The 27929-nt window shown below is 36.6% G+C and overlaps 1 protein-coding gene across 1 annotated transcript in view; it reads right to left on the bottom strand.

Annotated features, from left to right (window-relative positions):
- Nucleotides 1-18919, bottom strand: part of LOC133631445 (GRAM domain-containing protein 2B-like) — a 33094-nt gene extending 14175 nt beyond the window's left edge. The window contains exons 1-3 of the mRNA XM_062023645.1: nt 18704-18919; nt 9094-9228; nt 8961-9018 (exon numbers count right to left, since the gene is read on the bottom strand). Coding sequence (XP_061879629.1) covers nt 8961-9018; nt 9094-9228; nt 18704-18741 — 231 coding nt within the window. The 5' untranslated portion in view covers nt 18742-18919. The remainder of the gene's footprint in view (nt 1-8960; nt 9019-9093; nt 9229-18703) is intronic.
- Between the last annotated feature and the right edge of the window lie 9010 nt (nt 18920-27929).

Here is a 27929-nt window from a genome sequence, read left to right as displayed (position 1 = left end):
GTTGTCCCAATTATGAAGAATGTTTTGAAGGTGGAATGGTCAAAAACGGTTGAAAAATGTGGACTGTGAAAACTTTCCTGGAATTTTTTAAAAATGTGGTAAATGGTAGTTTGATTGTCCAGGGCGAGTGGAGTGTGTGGATGTTGGAACGGTTTTAATCAGATGGGAATTGTGGGATAGGCAGTCAATTGTATATTTCCCCTCCATTGTCAATGGGAAGAAAATTACCAGAAATTCCCAGAAAACTGGGAATTTTGGGCAAGGGACAACATGTTTTGCGTTTGACATATGTGAAGAGCAGTGTGTGGGTTGATGGTTGAATGGTCGTAATCGGGTAAAAAAATGGCGCAACATTTTGAAAATTGTGGGCATTGTATAACTATGAATATGTCCATTCATTTGAATGGGAATTTTATAGAAATGTTCTGGAAATTTTGCAAAAAATGTGATTTAAAAAAATATATAGATAATACAACAATTGTCCTAGACGATAGGAATGGGTTGCTGTTGGAATTTCTCACAATGGATGACAAGTGTTGAAGTAGTAACAGTTTGAATATAAATGGGTATTTCAGAATTCCTGGAATTTCGGGAAAACCGTGAATTTGTACAAAAACGAAATAGGTGGTTTTGTTGTCCCAATTATGAAGAATGTTTTGAAGGTGGAATGGTCAAAAACGGTTGAAAAATGTGGACTGTGAAAACTTTCCTGGAATTTTTTAAAAATTTGGTAAATGGTAGTTTGATTGTCCAGGGCGAGTGGAGTGTGTGGATGTTGGAACGATTCTAATCAGATGAGAATTGTGGTATAGGCAGTCAATTGTATATTTCCCCTTCATTGTCAATGGGAAGAAAATTACCAGAAATTCCCAGAAAACTGGGAATTTTGGGCAAGGGACAACATGTTTTGAGTTTGACATATGTGAAAAGCAGTGTGTGGGTTGATTGTTGAATGGTCGGAATCGGGTAAAAAATGGCGCAACATTTTAAAAATTGTGGGCATTGTATAACTATGAATATGTCCATTCATTTGAATGGGAATTTTATAGAAATTTTCTGGAAATTTTGCAAAAAATTAGATTTTTAAAAAAATATAGGTAATACAACAATTGTCCTAGACGATATGAATGGGTTGCTGTTGGAATTTCTCACAATGGATGACAAGTGTTGAAGTAGTAACAGTTTGAATATAAATGGGTATTTCAGAATTTCTGGAATTTCAGGAAAACCGGGAATTAGTACAAAAAGGAAATAGGTGGTTTTGTTGTCCCAATTATGAAGAATGTTTTGAAGGTGGAATGGTCAAAAACGGTTGAAAAATGTGGACTGTGAAAACTTTCCTGGAATTTTTTTTAAATTTGGTAAATGGTAGTTTGATTGTCAAGGGCGAGTGGAGTGTGTGGATGTTGGAACGGTTCTAATCAGATGAGAAATGTGGGATATGGAGTCGATTGTGTATTTCCCCTCCATTGTCGATGGGGAAAAAATTATTAGAAATTCCCGGAAAACCGGGAATTTTGGGCAAGGGACAACATGTTTTGCGTTTGACATATGTGAAGAGCAGTGTGTGGGTTGATGGTTGAATTGTTGAAATTGGGTGAAAAAATGGTGCAAACTTTTGAGAATTTTGGGCGTTGTATAACTATGAATAAGTCCATTCATATGATTGGGAATTTCTTAAAAATTTGGGAATTTCGCGAAAAGTTTTTTTGTTGTTGAAAATATAGGTAATACAACGATTGTCGTAGATGATATGAATGGGTTGCTGTTGGAATTGTTCACATTGGTTGAAAAATGTTGACATAGTAACAGGTTGAATTTAAATGGGTATTTTGGAATTCCTGGAATATCGGGAAAACCGGGAATTTGTACAAAAAGGAAAATGGTGGTTTTGTTGTGCCAATTATGAAGAATGTTTTGAAAGTGGAATGGTAAAAAATGGTTTTAAAAAAAGTGGACTGTGAAAACTTTCCAGGAAGAGGTGAAAATAAGGCTTTGGGAAAACCAGGAATTTCTGGATTTTTTTTAAAACTTGGTAAATGGTAGTTTGATTGTCCAGGGCGAGTGGAGTGTGTGGATGGTGGAACGGTTTCAACCAGATGAGAATTGTGGGATAGGCAGTAGATTTTATATTTCCCCTCCATTGTCAATGGGAAGAAAATTACCAGAAATTCCCAGAAAACTGGGAATTTTGGGCAAGGGACAACATTTTTTGCGTTTGACATATGTGAAGAGCAGTGTGTGGGTTGATGGTTGAATGGTCGTAATCGGGTAAAAAAATGGCGCAACATTTTGAAAATTGTGGGCATTGTATATCTATGAATATGTCCATTCATTTGAATGGGAATTTTATAGAAATTTTCTGGAAATTTTGCAAAAAATTAGATTTTTAAAAAAATATAGGTAATACAACAATTGTCCTAGACGATATGAATGGGTTGCTGTTGGAATTTCTCACAATGGATGACAAGTGTTGAAGTAGTAACAGTTTGAATATAAATGGGTATTTCAGAATTCCTGGAATTTCGGGAAAACCGTGAATTTGTACAAAAACGAAATAGGTGGTTTTGTTGTCCCAATTATGAAGAATGTTTTGAAGGTGGAATGGTCAAAAACGGTTGAAAAATGTAGACTGTGAAAACTTTCCTGGAATTTTTTTAAAAATTGGTAAATTGTAGTTTGATTGTCCAGGGCGAGTGGAGTGTGTGGATGTTGGAACGGTTCTAATCAGATGAGAATTTTGGTATAGGCAGTCAATTGTATATTTCCCCTCCATTGTCAATAGGAAGAAAATTACCAGAAATTCCCAGAAAACTGGGAATTTTGGGCAAGGGACAACATGTTTTGCATTTGACATATGTGAAGAGCAGTGTGTGGGTTGATGGTTGAATGGTCGTAATCGGGTAAAAAATGGCGCAACATTTTGAAAATTGTGGGCATTGTATAACTATGAATATGTCCATTCATTTGAATGGGAATTTTATAGAAATTTTCTGGAAATTTTGCAAAAAATTTGATTTTTAAAAAAATATAGGTAATACAACAATTGTCCTAGACGATATGAATGGGTTGCTGTTGGAATTTCTCACAATGGATGACAAGTGTTGAAGTAGTAACAGTTTGAATATAAATGGGTATTTCAGAATTCCTGGAATTTCGGGAAAACCGGGAATTTGTACAAAAACGAAATAGGTGGTTTTGTTGTCCCAATTATGAAGAATGTTTTGAAAGTGGAATGGTCAAAAACGGTTGAAAAATGTGGACTGTGAAAACTTTCCTGGAATTTTTTAAAAATGTGGTAAATGGTAGTTTGATTGTCCAGGGCGAGTGGAGTGTGTGGATGTTGGAACGGTTTTAATCAGATGGGAATTGTGGGATAGGCAGTCAATTGTATATTTCCCCTCCATTGTCAATGGGAAGAAAATTACCAGAAATTCCCAGAAAACTGGGAATTTTGGGTAAGGGACAACATGTTTTGCGTTTGACATATGTGAAGAGCAGTGTGTGGGTTGATGGTTGAATGGTCGTAATCGGGTAAAAAAATGGCGCAACATTTGGAAAATTGTGGGCATTGTATAACTATGAATATGTCCATTCATTTGAATGGGAATTTTATAGAAATTTTCTGGAAATTTTGCAAAAAATTAGATTTAAAAAAAAATATAGGTAATACAACAATTGTTCTAGACGATATGAATGGGTTGCTGTTGGAATTTCTCACAATGGATGACAAGTGTTGAAGTAGTAACAGTTTGAATATAAATGGGTATTTCAGAATTCCTGGAATTTCGGGAAAACCGGGAATTTGTACAAAAACGAAATAGCGAAATAGGTGGTTCTGTTGTCCCAATTATGAAGAATGTTTTGAAGGTGGAATGGTCAAAAATAGTTGAAAAATGTGGACTGTGAAAACTTTCCTGGAATTTTTTAAAAATGTGGTAAATGGTAGTTTGATTGTCCAGGGCGAGTGGAGTGTGTGGATGTTGGAACGGTTTTAATCAGATGGGAATTGTGGGATAGGCAGTCAATTGTATATTCCCCCTCCATTGTCAATGGGAAGAAAATTACCAGAAATTCCCAGAAAACTGGGAATTTTGGGCAAGGGACAACATGTTTTGCATTTGACATATGTGAAGAGCAGTGTGTGGGTTGATGGTTGAATGGTCGTAATCGGGTAAAAAAATGGCGCAACATTTTGAAAATTGTGGGCATTGTATAACTATGAATATGTCCATTCATTTGAATGGGAATTTTATAGAAATTTTCTGGAAATTTTGCAAAAAATGTGATTTAAAAAAATATATAGATAATACAACAATTGTCCTAGACGATAGGAATGGGTTGCTGTTGGAATTTCTCACAATGGATGACAAGTGTTGAAGTAGTAACAGTTTGAATATAAATGGGTATTTCAGAATTCCTGGAATTTCGGGAAAACCGTGAATTTGTACAAAAACGAAATAGGTGGTTTTGTTGTCCCAATTATGAAGAATGTTTTGAAGGTGGAATGGTCAAAAACGGTTGAAAGATGTGGACTGTGAAAAACTTTCCAATGCGAGTGGAGTGTGTGGATGTTGACGTAGTAACAGGTTGAATTTAAATGGGTATTTTGTAATTCCTGGAATATCGGGAAAACCGGGAATTTGTACAAAAAGGAAAATGGTGGTTTTGTTGTCCCAATTATGAAGAATGTTTTGAAAGTGGAATGGTAAAAAAACGGTTTAAAAAAAGTGGACTGTGAAAACTTTCCAGGAAGCGGTGAAAATAGGGCTGTTGTATATTTCCCCTCCATTGTCCAATGGGGAAACAATTATAAGAAATTATCCCAATTAAGAAGAATGTTTTGAAGGTGGAATGGTCAAAAACGGTTGAAAGTTGTGAACTGTGAAAACTTTGTAGGGCGAGTGGAGTGTGTGGATGTTGGAACGATTCTAATCAGATGAGAAATGTGGGATATGGAGTCGATAGTGTATTTCTCCTCCATTGTCGATGGGAAGAAAATTACCAGAAATTCCCAGAAAACTGGGAATTTTGGGCAAGGGACAACATGTTTTGCGTTTGACATATGTGAAGAGCAGTGTGTGGGTTGATGGTTGTAATCGGGTAAAAAGTGGCGCAACATTTTAAAAATTGTGGCATTGTATAACTATGAATATGTCCATTCATTTGAATGGGAATTTTATAGAAATTTTCTGGAAATTTTTCAAAAAATTTGATTTAAAAAAAAATATAGGTAATACAACAATTGTCCTAGACGATATGAATGGGTTGCTGTTGGAATTTCTCACAATGGATGACAAGTGTTGAAGTAGTAACAGTTTGAATATAAATGGGTATTTCAGAATTCCTGGAATTTCGGGAAAACCGTGAATTTGTACAAAAACGAAATAGGTGGTTTTGTTGTCCCAATTATGAAGAATGTTTTGAAGGTGGAATGGTCAAAAACGGTTGAAAAATGTAGACTGTGAAAACTTTCCTGGAATTTTTTAAAAAATTGGTAAATGGTAGTTTGATTGTCCAGGGTGAGTGGAGTGTGTGGATGGTGGAACGGTTTTAACCAGATGAGAATTGTGGGATAGGCAGTAGATTTTATATTTCCCCTCCATTGTCAATGGGAAGAAAATTACCAGAAATTCCCAGAAAACTGGGAATTTTGGGCAAGGGACAACATGTTTTGCGTTTGACATATGTGAAGAGCAGTGTGTGGGTTGATGGTTGAATGGTCGGAATCGGGGGGAAAATGGCGCAACATTTTGAAAATTGTGGGCATTGTATAACTATGAATATGTCCATTCATTTGAATGGGAATTTTATAGAAATTTTCTGGAAATTTAGCAAAAAATTTGATTTTTTTAAAAATATAGGTAATACAACAATTGTTCTAGACGATATGAATGGGTTGCTGTTGGAATTTCTCACAATGGATGACAAGTGTTAAAGTAGCAACAGTTTGAATATAAATGGGTATTTCAGAATTCCTGGAATTTCGGGAAAACCGGGAATTTGTACAAAAACGAAATAGGTGGTTCTGTTGTCCCAATTATGAAGAATGTTTTGAAGGTGTAATGGTCAAAAACGGTTGAAAAATGTGGACTGTGAAAACTTTCCTGGAATTTTTTTAAAATTTGGTAAATGGTAGTTTGATTGTCCAGGGCGAGTGGAGTGTGTGGATGTTGGAACGGTTCTAATCAGATGAGAATTGTGGGATAAGCAGTCAATTGTGTATTTCTCCTCCATTGTCGATGTGGAAAAAATTACTAGAAATTCCTGGAAAACCGGAATTTTGGGTAAGGGACAACATGTTTTGCATTTGACATATGTGAAGAGCAGTGTGTGGGTTGATGGTTGAATGGTTGCAATTGGGTAAAAAATGGTGCAAACTTTTGAGAATTTTGGGTGTTGTATAACTATGAATATGACCGTTCATATGAATGGGAATTTCTTAGAAATTTGGGAATTTCGCGGAAAAGATATTTTTTGGGAAAATATAGATAATACAACAATTTTTCTTGTTATATTCTTATTTTACTGTTATCTTTTTATTCTAATTGTTGCTTTATATTTTTATTCTATTGTAATATTTTTCTATTTTGTTTCCATTTATACCCCCATTATTTACTTTTTAAATTCGATCTCAATTTTGTAAACTGCTGCTGGAATTTTAATTTTCCAGAGGGAACTCTCCTGAAGGAATCAATAAAGTACTATCTATCTATCTAATTTTCCTAGATGATATCAATGGGTTGGTGTTGGAATGTTTCACATTGGTTGAAACATGTTGACGTAGTAACAGTTTGAAATTAAATGGGTATTTCGGAATTCCTGGAATATCGGGAAAACCGGGAATTTGTACTATGTATTATGAAGAATGTTTTGAAGGTGCAATGGTCAAAAACGGTTGAAAGATGTGGACTGTCAAATCTTTCCAGGAAGAGGTGAAAATAGGGCCTTGGAAAACCGGGAATTCCTGGAATTTTTTTTAAACTTGGAAAATGATAATTTGATTGTCCAGGGTGAGCGCAGTGTGTGGATGGTGGAACGGTTCTAATCGGTTGAGAAATATAGAAATTGTGCCAGTTCGAAAAAGGGCCCATTCATTTTTAATGGGAAAAATGACCCAGAAAACCGTGAATTCTGGGTCCCCTAGGATATTTTATTTTTATTCTTTGGGGAGCTCAGGATTCCCGGTTAAGCCGAGCGTTTTGATACCTGAACGGTTCCGATCATTGGAAAACTGTGGGCTGTGGAGCGCGGAATAATACTACTAAACAGATAGTTTTTTTGGTGTAGAATGCTTGGACATTCACACAATTAGCAACTGTCTTACATCCATCCATCCATCTTCTTCCGCTTGTCCGAGGTCGGGTCGCGGGGGCAGCAGCCTAAGCAAGGAAGCCCAGCCGGGAGACATAGTCTTCCCAACGTGTCCTGGGTCTTCCCCGTGGCCTCCTACCGGTCGGACGTGCCCTAAACACCTCCCGAGGGAGGCGTTCGGGTGGCATCCTGACCAGATGCCCGAACCACCTCATCTGGCTCCTCTCCATGTGGAGGAGCAGCGGCTTTACTTTGAGCTCCTCCCGGATGACAGAGCTTCTCACCCTATTTTTAAGGGAGAGCCCCGCCACCCGACGGAGGAAACTCATTTCGGACGCTTGTACCCGTGATAGCTCATGACCATAGGTGAGGATGGGAACGTAGATCCATCCATCCATCTTCAACCGCTTATCTGGAATCGGGTCGCGGGGACAACAGCTCCAGCAGAGACCCCCAGACTTCCCTCTCCAGAGCAACATTTGCGACTTCCTCCTGGGGAATCCCGAAGCGTTCCCAGGCCAGAGAGGAGATGTAATCCCCCCATCTGGTCCTTGGCCTTCGGCGGGGTCTCCTCCCAGTGGGACGTGCAACGAGGACCTCCCTAGGGAGACGCTCGTGAGGCATCCGCACGAGATGCCCGAACCACCTAAGCTGGCTCCTTTCCAAGCGAAGGATCAGCGGCTCTACTCCGAGTCTCTCTCGGGTGACTGAACTTCTCACCCTATCTCTTAGGGAGATGCCAGCCACCCTTCTGAGGAAACTCATTTCGGCCGCTTGTATCCGCGATCTTATTCTTTCGGTCATTACCCACACTTCATGACCATAGGTGAGAGTAGGAATGTAGATAGCTCGGTAGACCGAGAGCTTTGCTTTCTGGCTCAGCTCTCGTTTCGTCACAACAGTGCGGCAGAGAGACTGCAATACTGCCCCAGCTGCTCCGATTCTCCGTAAATCGGTCGGGAACGTAGATCGACCGGTAAATTGAGAGCTTTGCCTTCCGGCTCACCACAACGGATCGATACAGCGTCCGCATTACTGAAGACGCCGCACCGACCCGCCTGTCGATCTCGCGATCCACTCTTCCCTCACTCGTGAACAAGACTCTGAGGTACTTGAACTCTTCCACTTGGGGCAGGGTCTCCTCCCCAACCCGGAGATGGCACTCCACCCTTTTCCGGGCGAAAACCATGGACCCGAACTTGGAGGTGCTGATTCTCATCCCATTCGCTTCACACTCGGCTGCGAACCGATCCAGTGAGAGCTGAAGATCCTGGCCAGATGAAGCCATCAGGACCACATCAACTGCAAATAGCAGAGACCTAATCCTGCAGCCACCAAACCGGATCCCCTCAATGCCCTGACTGCGCCTAGAAATTCTGTCCATAAAAGTTAGGAACAGAATCCGTGACAAAGGGCAGCCTTGGCGGAGTCCAACCCTCACTGGAAACAGTTCTGACTTACTGCCGGCAATGCGGACCACAATCACACAGTCCGATACTCTCTGAGCACTCCCCTGCACAGGACTTCCCGAGGGACACGGTTGAAGCTGTCTTACGGGGTTATTCAAATAGTGCACTATGATCTCAAAGTTTTGCTAAAACTAAAAAAGAAGAACAATGCCAAAAGAGGAAGTAGGAGTACAGTACATTGTTGCTGACGACTCCATCTTGCCGTTCAGTGCTGTCCTCTTTGATGATCTTCTCCCTGACAAGCACAAGACAAGCGTGAGACCACATGAACCATGACCTGCTCGGATGGGAATGAAGGTGGTGGCCGCACTTGATGGTTGAGTTCCCGTTAAGGCTTGGATTTGGTTCCTGGAGGTCTGCACGGTCATCTTCTGATCGGTTTTTCTTATTGATCTTGTAGTTGGATCTTTTGCGCGTGCCCAAGACTCCACCTGAATCCGAAGATCTGTCCACAGAGAAGACAAGATGATGATGCTCGACCCTCAGGCCACCCGTAGCAAGTCACATTCACATCAAAATGATGTAATTATGATGTAAAGGAGAGGTGTGCTTGTAATGTAGAAGTATGTGGCCCTTAGTTGGAAAATATTAGGACACCCCTGGTCAATTGTACGAATTATAAATAATAAAATAATAGTTGTTTTTTTTACAAGTAATGACAGATGTGAACAAGAGCATGTATTGTCTATGTCAGGGGTGTCCAAACTTTTTCCACTGAGGGCCACACACGGAAAAATTTAAGCATACAGGGGCCATTTTGATATTTTTCATTTTCAAACCATAACAAAATATGTAGATTTTTTTTTTTTAACCTTTAGGGCTCCCGGGGACCAATCAAGGGTCAAGGGTCTCAGTCATTAAAATGTTAAAAATAGGTCAAATTATTATTATTATTTTTTACAGTATATCTCTATATCAACTTCAGGTTGATATAAAGCAGGGGTCACCAACGCGGTGCCCGTAAGGACCAGATGAGTAGCCCGCTGGCCTGTTCTAAAAATAGCTCAAATAGCAGCACTTACCAGTGAGCTGACTCTATTTTTTAAATGTTATTTATTTACTAGCAAGCTGGTCTCGCTTTGCCCGACATTTTTAATTCTAAGAGAGACAAAACTCAAATAGAATTTGAAAATCCAAGAAAATATTTTAAAGACTTGGTCTTCACTTGTTTGAATAAATTCATTATTTTTTTTTACTTTGCTTCTTATAACTTTCAGAAAGACAATTTTAGAGAAAAAATACAATCTTAAAAATTATTTTAGGATTTTTCAACACATATACCTTTTTACCTTTTAAATTCCTTCCTCTTCTTTCCTGACAATTTAAATCAATGTTCAAGTAAAATTTTTTTTTTATTGTAAAGAATAATAAATACATTTTAATTTAATTCTTCATTTTAGCTTCTGTTTTTTCGACGAAGAATATTTGTAAAATATTTCTTCAAACTTATTATGATTAAAATTCAAAAAAATTATTTTGGCAAATCTAGAAAATTTGTAGAATCAAATTTAAATCTTATTTCAAAGTCTTTTGAATTTTTTTTAAAATTTTTGTTCTGGAAAATCTAGAAGAAATAATGATTTGTCTTTGTTAGAAATATAGCTTGGTCCAATTTGTTATATATTCTAACAAAGTGCAGATTGGATTTTAACCTATTTAAAACATGTCATCAAAATTCAAAAATTAATCTTAATCAGGAAAAATTACTTATGATGTTCCATAAATTATTTTTTTAAAAAGATTGGAATTAGCTAGTTTTTCTCTTCTTTTTTTCGGTTGAATTCTGAATTTTAAAGAGTCGAAATTGAAGATAAACTATGTTTCAAAATGTAATTGTCATTTTTTTCGTGTTTTGTCTTCTTTTAAACCGTTCAATTAAGTGTAAATATAATTAATTATTAATAATAACATAGAGTTAAAGGTAAAATGAGCAAATTGGCTATTTCTGGCAATTTATTTACGTGTGTATCAAACTGGTAGCCCTTCGCATTAATCACTACCCAAGAAGTAGCTCTTGCTTTCAAAAAGGTTGGTGACCCCTGATATAAAGTAATAAAAAAAAATCAGGTTTTATGGCTTTTCTGTCAAAGACAACTTTGTTTTTTATAGTAAAACTGAAATATGCAGTATTTAGTAATTAGAGCCCTAAAAGATCAACAATGCAGGACACCATTGATTTTAATTATTTCATATTTTTGAGTAATCACAGTGAAAAGTTTAATAAAATCCCACTAAATATATTTGGGATCCAAAAGGTCTCCCACTCATAAAGTGATACATTTTTTATTAGTTTTTTTTTTTCCACTTTTAACACTTAAATTACAAGATCAACTTCAGATATATCTGTCCATTTTACATTTGAACTATTATTTTGTTTGTTTTATGCTCTTTTGTCAAATACAACTTTGATGTTTTAATATGGCAACCACACAATATATGCAATATTTTTTCCACATAAAACATTTTAAAGTGACATTTTTTAAGTAATAATTCATTATAACATAGATTTTTATTTTTTTTTTATTTTTTTTTTTTTTCTCGAGCAATGGCAAAAAAAATAAAAATAAACAAAGACAGAAGAAAAGAAAAAACAGCCTGCATGGCAGCTTTGTGTCAACATTGCAACTTTTTCTCGTTAGATTTCACCTCATTCCACTGTTTTAAAATGTTTTTTTTCATTTTCGCAATACTATCACTTTTGCAATTTTTGCAGAATGTGTGGGGGGGCCGGTAAACGATTAGCTGCGGGCCGCAAATGGCCCCCGGGCCGCACTTTGGACACCTCTGGTCTATGTGTTATGATGTAAAGGAGAGGTGTGGTTGTAATGTATAAGTATGTGGATCTTTAGTGAGAAAATATTTGGACACCCCTGGTTAACTGTAAGAGTTATAACTATTGAAATCATGATTTTTTTTTTTTTTTTTACAAGTGATGACAGATGTGAACAAGAACATGTATTGTCTATGTCAGTGGTGTCCAAAGTGCGGCCCGGGGGCCATTTGCGGCCCGCAGCTAATTGTTTAGCGGCCCGCCACGCATTCTGGAAATACTATTGTAAAAATAAAAAAGAACAATAAAAAAAGTGGAATGCGGTGAAATCTAACGAGAAAAAGTTGCAATGTTGACACAAAAGCTGCCATGCAGGCTGTTTTTGTTTCTTTTGTCTTTCTTCATTTCTCTTTTTTTTTGCCATTGCTAAAAAAAAAATTAAAAAAAGACAAAAAATCCATGTTATAATGAATTATTTTCAGGGCTTCAATTACTTCAAATGTTTCACTTTAAAATGTTTTATGTGGTAAATATTGCATATATTGTGTAGTAGCCATATAAAAACATCAAAGTTTTCTTTTACAAAAGCGCATAAAACAAACAAAATAATAGTTCCAGCATAAAATGGACAGATATATCTGAAGTTGATCTCGTAACTTAAGTGTTGAAAGTAAAAGAAAAACCTAATAAAAGTGTATCACTTTATGAGTGGGGCACCTTTTGGATCCCAAATATATTTAGTGATTTTTTATTTATCTTTTCACTGTGATTACTCAAAAATATGAAATAATTAAAATCAATGGTGTCCTGCATTATTGATCTTTTAGGGCTCTTATTACTAAATACTGCATATTTCAGTTTTACTATAAAAAAAACTAAGTTGCTTTTTACAGAAAAGCCATAAAACATTTTTTTAAATTTGTATTACTTTATATCAACTTGAAGTTGATATAGAAATTTACTGTAAGCGTTAAATAAAAAATAAAAAAAAATAATCGGACTTATTTTTAACATTTTAGTGACTGAGACCCTTTATGGTCCCCGGGACCCCTAAAGGTAAAATAAATAAAAAAAAAAAAGCATATATTTTGTTATGGTTTGAAAATGAAAAATATCAAAATGGCCGCCACATGCTTTAATTTTTCCGTGTGCGGCCCTCAGTGGAAAAAGTTTGGACACCCCTGGTCTATGTGTTATGATGTAAAGGAGAGGTGTGGTTGTAATGTTTAAGTATGTGGCCCTTAGTTGCAAAATATTTGGACACCCCTGGTCAACTGTAAGAATTATATTTATTAAAATCCTGATTGTTTTTTACAAGTGATGACAGATGTGAACAAGAGCATGTATTGTCTATGTGTTATGACGTAAAGGAGAGGTGTATAAGTATGTGTCAATGAAGGGCATTTTATGACTTGTTTTAATTTGATTTTATTGCATGTTTTTGCATATTTTTTAATTTAGGTAACCAGGGACTGCAGATGGAAATGAGCTACTAAGCTATAATGTGGTGCAGAAGATATATGTCTTTGAGCTTCATGTCTCTGTTCATTGTCCTTGCAAATAAAGACTAGCTAAACTAAAACTAGTGTAGTTGTGTCTATCCTTCGAGTTACGATGATGACATGTATTCAAACAAAAACAACAAGTGGTGCCTAAGACTTTTACAGAGTTATGACTCTGAATTTTAAAAAATGGAAATTTTTGGACCAGCGAAACTCAGTGACAAAAAAAGTATTGTTTAATGATCAAACATGTATCATGCACTTTCAAACCTGGTTGAAATACTTTCATCATTAAAAAGTAGCCCCCAAAAATGATGATAGTCCATTTAAATACTTTTCTAAGCACTCTTGCAACTTGTTTTAATGACTATGTTCATGACACCTGTATTACACACAGCCTTTGAGTACATGTAATGATATCTTATTTGCTGTTATTATCATAACTCTTTGCTCCCTTATAGTGCAGTTTTTTTATTAGTTTATTGCTTGTATTAGCCCGTGATATCCCCTATTTTATGTCTTATATTGAGGATGTAACGATGTGAACATTTCATATCACAGTTATTGTGACCAAAATGATCACGGTGATTGCTCATGTGCCTAAAAAGGCGTCTTTTATTCATTTTCGCATTTAAGCTAGCTAGCGATTAGTGCACTAGCTACTTTTCTGGGAAATGAACAGTATCACTGTGAATTCTTTGAAGTGCATAAATCAACACCTCCACTACTGTACTGTAAATGTGTTCACATTCATATTGTCATATAAATAAGATGGTCATCGTTTATTAATCCTTTTGCAAAATAATTAATTTGTTCCACAACAATTAAATAGCACACATTTTGCATTTCGTAATATAATTAAATACAATCTAATTAAAACAATGAAATGAGCACATTTTGCTTTTTCAAGATTTCAATACCTGTTTTAAAACTAAAAATATTGTTATTTTTTGGGTAAATAAACTAATACAAGTGAATAGTTAAAGGCCTACTGAAATGATTTTTTTTTATTTAAACAGGGATAGCAGATCCATTCTATGTGTCATACTTGATCATGTCGCGATATTGCCATATTTTTGCTGAAAGGATTTAGTAGAGAACATCGACGATAAAGTTCGCAACTTTTGGTCGCTGATAAAAAAAAAGCCTTGCCTGTACCGGAAGTAGCGTGACGTAGTCAATTGAAAGGCTCCTCACATTTTCCTATTGTTTTCAATGCAGCTAGAGCGATTCGGACCGAGAAAGCGACGATTACCCCATTAATTTGAGCCAGGATGAAAGATTCGTGGATGAGGAACGTGAGAGTGAAGGACTAGAATGCAGTGCAAGACATATCTTTTTTCGCTCTGACCGTAACTTAGGTACAAGCTGGCTCATTGAATTCCACACTCTCTCCTTTTTCTATTGTGGATCACGGATTTGTATTTTAAACCACCTCGGATACTATATCCTCTTGAAAATGAGAGTCGAGAACGCGAAATGGACATTCACAGTGACTTTTATCTCCATGACAATACATCGACGAAACACTTTAGCTACGGAGCTAACGTGATAGCATCGTGCTTAACTGCATATAGAAACAAAATAAATAAATCCCTGACTGGAAGGATAGACAGAAGATCAACAATACTATTAAACCAGGGACATGAAAATACATGGTTAATGCTTTCCAGCCTGGCGAAGCTTAACAATGCTGTTGCTAACGACGCTATTGAAGCTAACTTAGCAACCGGACATCACAGAGCTATGCTAAAAACATTAGCTATCCACCTACGCCAGCCAGCCCTCATCTGCTCATCAACACCCGTGCTCACCTGCGTTCCAGCAATCGACGGTGCGACGAAGGACTTCACCCGATCACAGATGCGGTCGGCGAGATGGAGGAAGTTAAGGTGAGTTCGGCGGCTAACGCGTCTGCTATCCATCTCTGTCTTCCTGGTTGTGTTGCTGCAGCCAGCCGCTAATACACCGATCCCACCTACAACTTTCTTCTTTGCAGTTTTCATTGTTCATTAAACAAATTGCAAAAGATTCACCAACACAGATGTCCAGAATACTGTGGAATTATGAAATGAAAACAGAGCTTTTTTGTATTGGATTCAATGGGGTACCAATACTTCCGTATCAACCGTTGACATCACGCGCATACGTCATCATACAGGGACGTTTTCAAGCGAAAGTGTGGCGGGAAATTTAAAATGTCACTTTATAAGTTAACCCGGCCGTATTGGCATGTGTTGCAATGTTAAGATTTCATCATTGATATATAAACTATCAGACTGCGTGGTCGCTAGTAGTGGCTTTCAGTAGGCCTTTAATTGTTTATTTGTATACTATATCGTAAGTTTTCTCTTCAAGAAATAAATAACTATATTTCACATTTCCTTTTTTGGGGGGATAAAACAGTATATTCAAAAATGTATTTATAACAACAATTTTAAATCTAATTTTAATTATATTCATAATATTATTTTTTAAATAAAGAATTAGGTTATGCTTTACACACACACACACACACACACACACACACACACACACACACACACACACACACACACACACTCACACACACACACACACGCACACACACACACACACACACTCTTGCATTTCGTACCTTCTTGAGACCTCTGAAAAATGCCTACCTCTTAAAGGCCTACTGAAAGCCACTACTAGCGACCACGCAGTCTGATAGTTTATATATCAATGATGAAATCTTAACATTGCAACACATGCCAATACGGCCGGGTTAACTTATAAAGTGACATTTTAAATTTCCCGCTAAACTTCCGGTTGAAAACGTCTATGTATGATGACGTATGCGCGTGACGTCACTAGTTAAACGGAAGTATTGGTACACCATTGTATATCAATACAAAAAGCTCTGTTTTCATTTCATAATTCCACAGTATTCTGGACATCTGTGTTGGTGAATCTTTTGCAATTTGTTCAATGAACAATGAAGACTGCAAAGAAGAAAGCTGTAGGTGGGATCGGTGTATTAGCGGCTGGCTGCAGCAACACAACCAGGAGGACTTTGACTTGGATAGCAGACGCGCTATCCGATGCTAGCCGCCGACCGCATCTATGATCGGGTGAAGTCCTTCGTCGCTCCGTCGATCGCTAGAACGCAGGTGAGCACGGGTGTTGATGAGCAGATGAGGGCTGGCTGGCGTAGGTGGATAGCTAATATTTTTATCATAGCTCTGTGAGGTCCCGTTGCTAAGTTAGCTTCAATGGCGTCGTTAGCAACAGCATTGTTAAGCTTCGCCAGGCTGGAAAACATTAACCGTTTATTTACATGTCCATGGTTTAATAGTATTGTTGATTTTCTGTCTATCCTTCCAGTCTGGGGTTTATTTCTTTTGTTTCTATCTGCATTTAAGCCTGAGGCTATCACGTTAGCTCCGTAGCTAAAGTGCTTCGCCGATGTATTGTCGTGGAGATAAAAGTCACTGTGAATGTCCATTTCGCATTCTCGACTCTCATGTCCAAGAGGATATAGTATCCGAGGTGGTTTAAAATACAAATCCGTGATCCACAACAGAAAAAGGAGAGAGTGTGGAATCCAATGAGCCAGCTTGAACCTAAGTTACGGTCAGAGCGAAAAAAGATGCGTCGTGCACTGCACTCTAGTCCTTCACTCTCACGTTCCTCATCCATGAATCTTTCATCCTGGCTCAAATTAATGGGGTAATCGTCGCTTTCTCGGTCCGAATCGCTCTCGCTGCTGGTGTAAACAATGGAGAAATGTGAGGAGCCTTTCAACCTGTGACGTCACGCTACTTCCGGTACAGGCAAGGCTTTTTTTTTTATCAGCGAGCAAAAGTTGCGAACTTTATCGTCGATGTTCTCTACTAAATCCTTTCAGCAAAAATATGGCAATATCGCGAAATGATCAAGTATGACACATAGAATGGATCTGCTATCCCTGTTTAAATTTAAAAAATTCATTTTAGTAGGCCTTTAAGGACCACCCTTTCTCGATATATAAAGATATATAAAGATACACGCACGCACGCCCGCCTGCTGCTTTAAATGGGACAATAAAAAAGGAGAATTAGCTCCAAATTGTTCAGGACAAGCTAAAATCATCAGCCCGGAGGTTGGGTCTTGGGCGCAGTTGGGTGTTCCAACAGGACAATGACCCCAAACACACCTCAAAAGTGGTAAAGGAATGGCTAAATCAGGCTAGAATGAAGGTTTTAGAATGGCCTTCCCAAAGTCCTGACTTAAACGTGTGGACAATGCTGAAGAAAAAAGTCCATGTCAGAAAAGCAACACATTTAGCTGAACTGCACCAATTTAGTGGTCAAGCGGTCAAGCAGAAGCTTGTGGATGGCTACCAAAAGTGCCTTATTGCAGGTAAACTTGCCAAGGGACATGTAAGCAAATATTAACATTGCTGTATGTATACTTTTGACCCTCACATTTTCAGTAGACCCATAATAAATTCATAAAAGAAGCAAACTTCATGAATGTTTTTTGTGACCAACAAGTATGTGCTCCAATCACTACATCACAAAAAAAGCGACTGTACATCTACATCAGGGGTGTCCAAACTTTTTCCACTGAGGGCCGCACACTGAAAAATCAAAGCAAGCGGGGGCCATTTTGATATTTTTTATTTTAAAAACCAATATAATATATGTATAAAAAAGATACATTTAGGCCTCCACTCAGGTTTGATCCAAAGGGTTTTGGTAAAAAAAATATATAAAAAATGTGTCATTATTTAGTATTATTATTATTCAAGGTTTAAATCTCTAGATCAACATGAGGTCTATCTGTCAATATAGCGCTTTTAAAGATTTAAGTTGTATGCCATTTTTGTCAAGGAAAACCATGTTTTTTTTATGGAAAAAAAACACAAAATATGCAATATTTTCCTCCAATAAAATTTTAAAGTGGAATATTTGAGATGATATAATAATTGGAGTCTTAAAAAGGTCAATAACTCATAACAACATTGATTTTAATTCATTATTTTTTTGAGCAATGACACTTTAAAAAAAAAAAAAAAAGTCCCACTAAAATTATTGGGGATCTAAAAGGGTAAAGTTTAAAAAAATACATCCAACATTTGTTTTAACTTTTACCACAATAGTCTCAAGATCAACTTCAATTCTATCCATCAATTATAAGTTTTATTGTTGTTTATGTTTTTTGTTTGTCCATTTTAGGCCCTTCTTTTAAAAAAAACTTTGTTTTTTAAATGGCAACCAAAAAATATGCAACATTTTCTCCCCCAATATATCTCAAAGTGGAATATTTAATGTGAAGTAAATGGAGCCTTGAATAGGTCAATAATTCATAATGACATTGATATTGATTCATTATTATTTTTTAAAGAAATAAACAGCCTGCATGGCAGCTTTTGTGTTATTAGAGTAAATAATGCAACATTTTCTTGTTACATTTCACCGGTTTGCTGGGTTTTTTTTCATCGTATTTTTAGAATGTGCCATAAAAAATGACCTGCGGGCCGCACTTTGGACACCCCTGATCTACATAGTCAGAACCACACCCTCTCACACATGTTTTCACTCCCAGTTTCGTTTCACTTGCAGCAGAATGCAACATTCATGCTCAGTTTTGGACCTGAAAGCACAAAGTGGTCAACTTCACTAGAAAATCATTATACTTACACGCAGCTGTCCAATGAGAACTTCCTGTTCAAACTCATCCTGGAAAAAATAAATAAAAAAATACACACACAGAGACACACACACACACACACACTTATACACTTTCCCACATGTAGCACATACCCAGAAAGCACTTAGAAAGGTCAAACGTTTACAAACACAAAGCGCCCGTTTGTAGACGTCATTCCTGCAAGGCCGTGTGAAGAAGTGAGAGGCTGGGAGTGACAAGGTGTGAGGAGAGCCCGCCTTCTTGTAACAGCAGCCAATCAGATGCCAGAGTGGGCGGGGCTTCTGTAACAATTAGTCAATTATGATTAATTGAGGAAGTCCTTGTTACAGAGTCTTTTTATGCACTCGAACAATAATATCAGCAACCAAAATAGTTGTTTTGCTTTGTGACTAACACCAACTAAAACTTGTTTACGTTTGAAAATATTTCTTTGGATTGCAAATCAATCTTTTTTTTGGCAACATTGCTATTGGTTGCAAATATTTTTTCTTTTTGTGATGGCACAAAAAGACTAATTTTTCTCCACAGTGCATTAACTTTGACAGAGCTTCCTCCACACACACACACCCACACACACACACTTGTATTTCTTACCTTCTTGAGACCTGAGAAAAATGCCTACCTCTTAAGCACCACCCTTTCTAGATGTATAAAGATATACAAACCCCGTTTCCATATGAGTTGGGAAATTGTGTTAGATGTAAATATAAACGGAATACAATGATTAGCAAATCATTTTCAAGCCATATTCAGTTAAATATGCGACAAAGACAACATATTTGATATTCAAACTGACAAACATTTAATTTTTCTGCAAATAATCATTAACTTTAGAATTTGATGGCAGCAACATGTGACAAAGAAGTTGGGAAAGGTGGCAATAAATACTGATAAAGTTGAGGAATGCTCATCAAACACTTATTTGGAACATCCCACAGGTGAACAGGCTAATTGGGAACAGGTGGGTGCCATGATTGGGTATAAAAGTAGATTCCATGAAATGCTCAGTCATTCACAAACAAGGACGGGGCGAGGGTCACCACTTTGTCAACAAATGCGTGAGCAAATTGTTGAACAGTTTAAGAAAAACCTTTCTCAAGCAGCTATTGCAAGGAAATTAGGGATTTCACCATCTACGCTCCGTAATATCATCAAAGGGTTGAGAGAATCTGGAGAAATCACTGCACGTAAGCAGCTAAGCCCGTGACCTTCCATCCCTCAGGCTGTACTGCATCAACAAGCGACATCAGTGTGTAAAGGATATCACCACATGGGCTCAGGAACACTTCAGAAACCCACTGTCAGTAACTACAGTTGGTCGCTACATCTGTAAGTGCAAGTTAAACCTGTCCTATGCAAGGCGAAAACCGTTTATCAACAACACCCAGAAACGCCGTCGGCTTCGCTGGGCCTGAGCTCATCTAAGATGGACTGATACAAAGTGGAAAAGTGTTCTGTGGTCTGACGAGTCCACATTTCAAATTGTTTTTGGAAACTGTGGACGTCGTGTCCTCCGGACCAAAGAGGAAAAGAACCATCCGGATTGTTATAGGCACAAAGTGTAAAAGGCAGCATGTGTGATGGTATGGGGGTGTATTAGTGCCCAAGACATGGGTAACTTACACATCTGTGAAGGCACCATTAATGCTGAAAGGTACATACAGCTTTTGGAGCAACATATGTTGCCATCCAAGCAACGTTACCATGGACGCCCCTGCTTATTTCAGCAAGACAATGCCAAGCCACGTGTTACATCAACGTGGCTTCATAGTAAAAGAGTGCGGGTACTAGACTGGCCTGCCTGTAGTCCAGACCTGTCTCCCATTGAAAATGTGTGGCGCATTATGAAGCCTAAAATAGCACAACAGAGACCCCCCTATTTACACCCTGATAGAAATCAGGGTGTAAATAGGTTTCAATATCACATGATCTCATAAAACAAATCATTTGAATAAAAACAAAGATATGAAGTTTATTTCTTGGACTCGGTATAGACTTTGGCTGCTCAGTTCAAAAAGACACGTGGCATTCAATGATGTCCGTCACATACGTATTTATTTCCAAGAAAGGATGACTATGGTGGATGACAGTGATTATTATCACTTTTGGCTGTCGACACGTCACACGTCGTGACCTTTCCTCTCAACAGTTGTCGAAAGAATGACTGTGTTGATCCTTGTCTCCTGTTCCGGAATGTTTTTACTTTCAGTACGAGGATTTTAGTTTACTTCAGTTTTTCATGCAAGCTAATGTCAGATTTCATACAAAATCTTATATAAGTGTTATAATGAAGACAACACATGATGTAAGTGTCTATATTAGCCTACTATCAAAATGACTTTAAAAGTCTTATACAAGTGTTATAATGAAGACAACACATGATGTAAGTGTCTATATTAGCCTACTATCAAAATGACTTTAAAAGTCTTATATAAGTGTTATAATGAAGACAACACATGATGTAAGTGTCTATATTAGCCTACTATCAAAATGACTTTAAAAGTCTTATATAAGTGTTATAATGAAGACAACAGGTGATGTAAGTGTCTATATTAGTTATATTAGCCTACTATCAAAATGACTTTAAAAGTCTTATATAAGTGTTATAATGAAGACAACACATGATGTAAGTGTCTATATTAGCCTACTATCAAAATGACTTTAAAAGTCTTATATAAGTGTTATAATGAAGACAACAGGTGATGTAAGTGTCTATATTAGTTATATTAGCCTACTATCAAAATGACTTTAAAAGTCTTATATACGTGTTATAATGAAGACAACACATGATGTAAGTGTCTATATTAGCCTACTATCAAAATGACTTTAAAAGTCTTATATAAGTGTTATAATGAAGACAACAGGTGATGTAAGTGTCTATATTAGTTATATTAGCCTACTATCAAAATGACTTTAAAAGTCTTATATAAGTGTTATAATGAAGACAACACATGATGTAAGTGTCTATATTAGCCTACTATCAAAATGACTTTAAAAGTCTTATATAAGTGTTATAATGAAGGCAACACGTGATGTAAGTGTCTATATTAGCCTACTATCAAAATGACTTTAAAAGTCTTATATAAGTGTTATAATGAAGACAACAGGTGATGTAAGTGTCTATATTAGTTATATTAGCCTACTATCAAAATGACTTTAAAAGTCTTATATAAGTGTTATAATGAAGACAACACATGATGTAAGTGTCTATATTAGCCTACTATCAAAATGACTTTAAAAGTCTTATATAAGTGTTATAATGAAGACAACAGGTGATGTAAGTGTCTATATTAGTTATATTAGCCTACTATCAAAATGACTTTAAAAGTCTTATATAAGTGTTATAATGAAGACAACACATGATGTAAGTGTCTATATTAGCCTACTATCAAAATGACTTTAAAAGTCTTATATAAGTGTTATAATGAAGGCAACACGTGATGTAAGTGTCTATATTAGCCTACTATCAAAATGACTTTAAAAGTCTTATATAAGTGTTATAATGAAGACAACAGGTGATGTAAGTGTCTATATTAGTTATATTAGCCTACTATCAAAATGACTTTAAAAGTCTTATATAAGTGTTATAATGAAGACAACACATGATGTAAGTGTCTATATTAGCCTACTATCAAAATGACTTTAAAAGTCTTATATACGTGTTATAATGAAGGCAACACGTGATGTAAGTGTCTATATTAGCCTACTATCAAAATGACTTTAAAAGTCTTATATAAGTATCGAAAGGTATCGAAATACATTTTGGTACCGGTACCAAAATATTGGTATCGGGACCACCCTCGTCCAGACATTCACAAGGGCTCAGAATCAATGGCGGTGGCACCCGTGAGTTGTATCAAATCCAACACGCCAGGTAGTTCCAGTCCATAGACAGAAAACCCGGTTTTCCAAGTTAGTAAGGTGCAGCCTAACTGGAAATAAAAACAAAATCGTGTAATTATCCCAGTAACTGTTGCTGATGAAAGAAGTGTCGTGTTCCTGTTCGTACCAGGAAGTGTTTGCACACATTTGTCAACCATCCAATCTTTCAGCCGACGAGTCAAACGAGTATAACCATCTTTTGAAGGAGCATAAAGCCAACAATTGCATGTCATGACCCGTGTTTTGGTGGTGTGGTTTTGGCAGGAAAAACCCCACCACCTTCCAGTGTGTGATAAAACATCGAACTGAGATGTTTTCTAATATTCTGCAGCTCTGAAAACAACAACATGTTCCTTGGATTACGATGTTTCCTGGTTAAACAAACATGCTCTTATGAATGAATAAAAAAACTTATTTCGGGGCTGTAAACTCAAAATCGGTTTAGTTTAGATTAGTTTGAAAGGATGCAGTGTGTGCATCCATTGTTTACCAGCTCACTTTTTGCACGTGGTGATGTCTCCTGAGCGCCAAAGACACAGGAAGTCATCACCGTGGAAGTGAAAATGAACATCATAAAAAGCTCAGAGAGAGGATTAAATGCTATATTCGCTATTTATTTATTTTATGCGCTTATTTATTAAATACAATTTTTTTTTAAAAAAATGGATGAAATAAGCAGAATTTAAATAAGCAGGGCTAAAATAAGCAGAATTGTTTTTATTGTTGTTGGGTTTTTTTTCCCAAAATTTTTTTGAAATTATATCAGTTTCCCCTACATGTAATTGATCATGGCGGCCCACCGCGGCAAAATAAAAGCCGCCACACATTAATTTTAAAAAATTTTTTTTTTAATGTGTAAACTAATTTAAGAAACCCAAATAAATGGTATGATAATAATACAATAACAATGAGAAAACTGATGTTCAAGTTTATATGTGGACTGCAAGGGTCCGAGAATGATCTTCTTATACAGGATCCTAAGTGAAGTGAAGTGAATTATATTTATATAGCGCTTTACATAGTGAAACCCAATATCTAAGTTACATTTTTAAACCAGTGTGGGTGGCACTGGGAGCAGGTGGGTAAAGTGTCTTGCCCAAGGACACAACGGCATTGACTAGGATGGCAGAAGAGGGGATCGAACCTGGAACCCTCAAGTTGCTGGCACGGCCGCTCTACCAACCGAGCTATGCCGCCCCGTATGTAGTTCTGTTAGCTACCAATCCTATATATGGAAACACTGGTATCTGTGCCTTTTATAGAATGTGTGGATGCAACATGATACATGCATGCATACAACATGATACATGCATGCATGCAACATGATGCATGCATGCATGCAACATGATACATGCATGCATGCAACATGATACATGCATGCATGCAACATGATACATGCATGCATGCAACATGATACATGCATGCATGCAACATGATACATGCATGCATGCAACATGATGCATGCATGCATGCATGCAACATGATGCATGCATGCATACAACATGATGCATGCATGCATACAACATGATGCATGCATGCATACAACATGATGCATGCATGCATACAACATGATACATGCATGCATGCAACATGATACATGCATGCATGCAACATGATACATGCATGCATACAACATGATGCATGCATGCATACAACATGATGCATGCATGCATACAACATGATGCATGCATGCATACAACATGATGCATGCATGCATACAACATGATGCATGCATGCATACACCATGATACACGCATGCATACAACATGATGCATGCATGCATACAACATGATGCATGCATGCATACAACATGATGCATGCATGCATACAACATGATACACGCATGCATACAACATGATGCATGCATGCATACAACATGATACGTGCATGCATACAACATGATACGTGCATGCATACAACATGATACATGCATGCATACAACATGATACATGCATGCATACAACATGATACATGCAACATGATACATGCATGCATACAACATGATACATGCATGCATACAACATGATACATGCATGCATACAACATGATACATGCATGCATACAACATGATACATGCATGCATACAACATGATGCATCACAATTTCCAGTTTCTCTATTCAACATGAAAAGGAGTAGGAAGAAGCAGAGCTTATTTAATCCTACCCCTTTTCCTTTACATAACAGTTGCTAAAACTTTTGTTCACTTTCTGTTCTCAATGTATTCACAATATACTCCATAAGTAATAACAATAACAATAAATAATAATTGGTGAAGTAAGTTATATTTCATATGGTGAGATTATTAGAAGTAAGATTATCTAGAAAATAAATGGATGGATGTGATAAATTCAGAATGTTTATCATGGTTGTTCTTCTTTGTACTTTGTAAACACTTTAAGTTCGAAGAGTTTCTTGAAATGGATCATATTAGTACATTGTTTGATTGCTTTACTTAATCCATTGCATCATTTAATTCCACATACTGATATGCTAAAGGTCTTAAGTGTTGTACGTGCATACAAATGTTTTAAATTAAATTTTTTCTCTAAAGTTATATTTCTCCTCTTTCGTTGAGAAGACTTGTTGTACATTCTTGACTAGCAGATTATATTTTGCTTTGTGTATAATTTTAGATGTTTGCAAATTCACTATGTCATTGAATTTCAGTATTTTTGATAGTATAAATAAAGTGTTTGTATGTTCTCTATATCCAACATGATGTATTATTATAACTGATTTTTTTGTAACACAGTTAGTGAATGAAGTGTACTTTTGTAGTTATTTCCCATATTTCTACACAGTAAGTCAGATATGTAACATTAGTGAGCAGTAGAGAATATGAAGTCATTTTTGGTCCAGAACATGTTTTGCTTTATTCATTATTGACGTGTTTCTTGCTACTTTATGTTGTATATTTTTTACATGATGTCACGGGGTTCGTTCTCTCGGGATGCAGACGGACCACTCTGGACAAAGCGTGCAGGTAGGAACATGATTTAATTTTCGTCAATCATAACACATACACAAAACAGGAAGCAAACCAAAGGGCTGCGTGCCGATCGCACATGAAGCTAAGGTACAAACTTAGCACAGGAATCAAGAAACATAGAAAAGAGAAATAACCCTACGTGCCTGTTGCAAATAGCAAACAATTAAGCCAGACAGAGTGTGACGAGCAAGGTGAATAAATAGCTCTCTGATTAGTGCTCGACAGCAGGTGAGCGTGCCGACCACTAACCAGAGGCAGGTGAACCCAATTAATACCCATGGAAACCAAAACAAACCCTTTTCGGACACTAAATAGACTTAAAATGGATTGTGCAACATGTAAACATGCAATGGGCCTTTTTATTTGAAGCACGTTCGAAATAAACCAAACTACTGTATCTCTAAAAAAACCCATTTGATTTGATCAATTGTATGCGTATGCAAAATAATTTATTTTTAAAAGATACGTAGCTAAAATGTTGTCGAATTGGCTCCGAAGTCAAGCAGGTGTTCTTCGTTGTCATCGAGTAGTTTCCATTATTCTGGAAGTAGGGCTTGTTGAAGTAGAGAACATTTTCTAATTTACGATTAAAATAAACAAAAACATCTTGTTTTTCATGAGCTATGTACCAGCGTGTCTGGGTGGGGGTCCTACTTTGGGAAGAATTTGTACCCTTTTCAGAGATCTCATTTAATTCCCCTTAAAACATTCACATGTTGCACAATGAGATGTAAGCATGGGATAGAGTGTATACATTCCTGTAACTTTCGGTCTGTAAAATATATATATTTTTAGCATTACTGTAATCTAGTAAAAGCATTTCATGATTAATATTCATAAATTAACATTCTTAATAAATGACAGTAGAATAAGCACACGTGTGATTGAGGAGTCATAGTGTAACAACCTGGCATTTACAATAAAAATAAAGTAAATGTCTAAATGACACAAAATAACCAGTTTTGCTAGTTTTTTACTCATGTTTTTGTTGTGGTTACGGCCAACAATAAAACGTTTTTGCTGTGAAAAAGTGATCGATGGAACTGTGCAACTGTAAACATGCGATGGTCCTTTTTATTTTAAGCATGTTCGAAAGAAACCAAACCACTGTATATCTCTATAAAAAAAACGTTTGATATGATCAATTGTATTTGTATGTAAAATAATTTATTTTGAAAAGATACTTACCTGAAATGTTGTGGAATTGGCTCCTAAATCAAGCAGGTGTTCTTCGTCGTCGTCAAGTAGTTTCCATTATTCTGGAAGTAGGGCTTGTTGAAGTAGAGAATATTTTCTAATTTAGGATTAAAATAAACAAAAACATCTTGTTTTTCATGACCTATGTACCAGCGTGTCTGGGTGGGGGTCCTACTTTGGGAAGAATTTGTACCCCTTTCAGAGATCTCATTTAATTCCCCTTAAAACATCCACATGTTGCACAATGAGATGTAAGCATGGGATAGAGTGTATACATTCCTGTAACTTTGTCTGTAAAATATATATTTTTATTCGCATTTCTGTACTCTAGTAACAGCATTTCATGATTAATATCCATAAATTAACATTCTTAATAAATGGCAGTATAATAAGCACACATGTGATTGAGGAGTCATAGTGTAACCACCTAGTATTTACAAAAAAGTGTAAATGCCAAAATGACACAAAATAACCAGTTTTGCTAGTTTTTTACTCATGTTTTTGTTGTGGTTACGGCCAACAATAAAACATTTTTGCTGCGTAAAATGATCGATGGAACCGTGCAACTGTAAACATATGATGGTCCTTTTTATTTTAAGCATGTTCGAAAGAAACCAAACCACTGTATATCGCTCTCAACAAAAAAAGTTTGATATGATCAATTGTATTTGTATGTGAAAGAATTTATTTTGAAAAGATACTTACCTGAAATGTTGTGGAATTGGCTCCTAAATCAAGCAGGTGTTCTTCGTCGTCGTCGAGTAGTTTCCATTATTCTGGGAGTAGGGCTTGTTGAAGTACAGAATATTTTGTAATTTACGATTAAAATAAACAAAAACATCTTGTTTTTCATGAGCTATGTACCAGCGTGTCTGGGTGGGGGTCCTACTTTGGGAAGAATTTCTACCCCTTTCAGAGATCTCATTTAACTCCCCTTAAAACATCCACATGTTGCACAATGAGATGTAAGCATGGGATAGAGTGTATACATTCCTGTAACTTTCTGTCTGTAAAATATATATATTTTTAGCATTACTGTAATCTAGTAAAAGCATTTCATGATTAATATTCATAAATTAACATTCTTAATAAATGACAGTAGAATAAGCACACGTGTGATTGAGGAGTCATGGTGTAACAACCTGGC

This window comes from Entelurus aequoreus, linkage group LG16 (genome assembly GCF_033978785.1).
Source record: "Entelurus aequoreus isolate RoL-2023_Sb linkage group LG16, RoL_Eaeq_v1.1, whole genome shotgun sequence".
In the NCBI taxonomy this organism is placed as follows: Eukaryota; Metazoa; Chordata; class Actinopteri; order Syngnathiformes; family Syngnathidae; genus Entelurus; species Entelurus aequoreus.
This window is presented reverse-complemented; position numbering and strand designations above follow the sequence as displayed.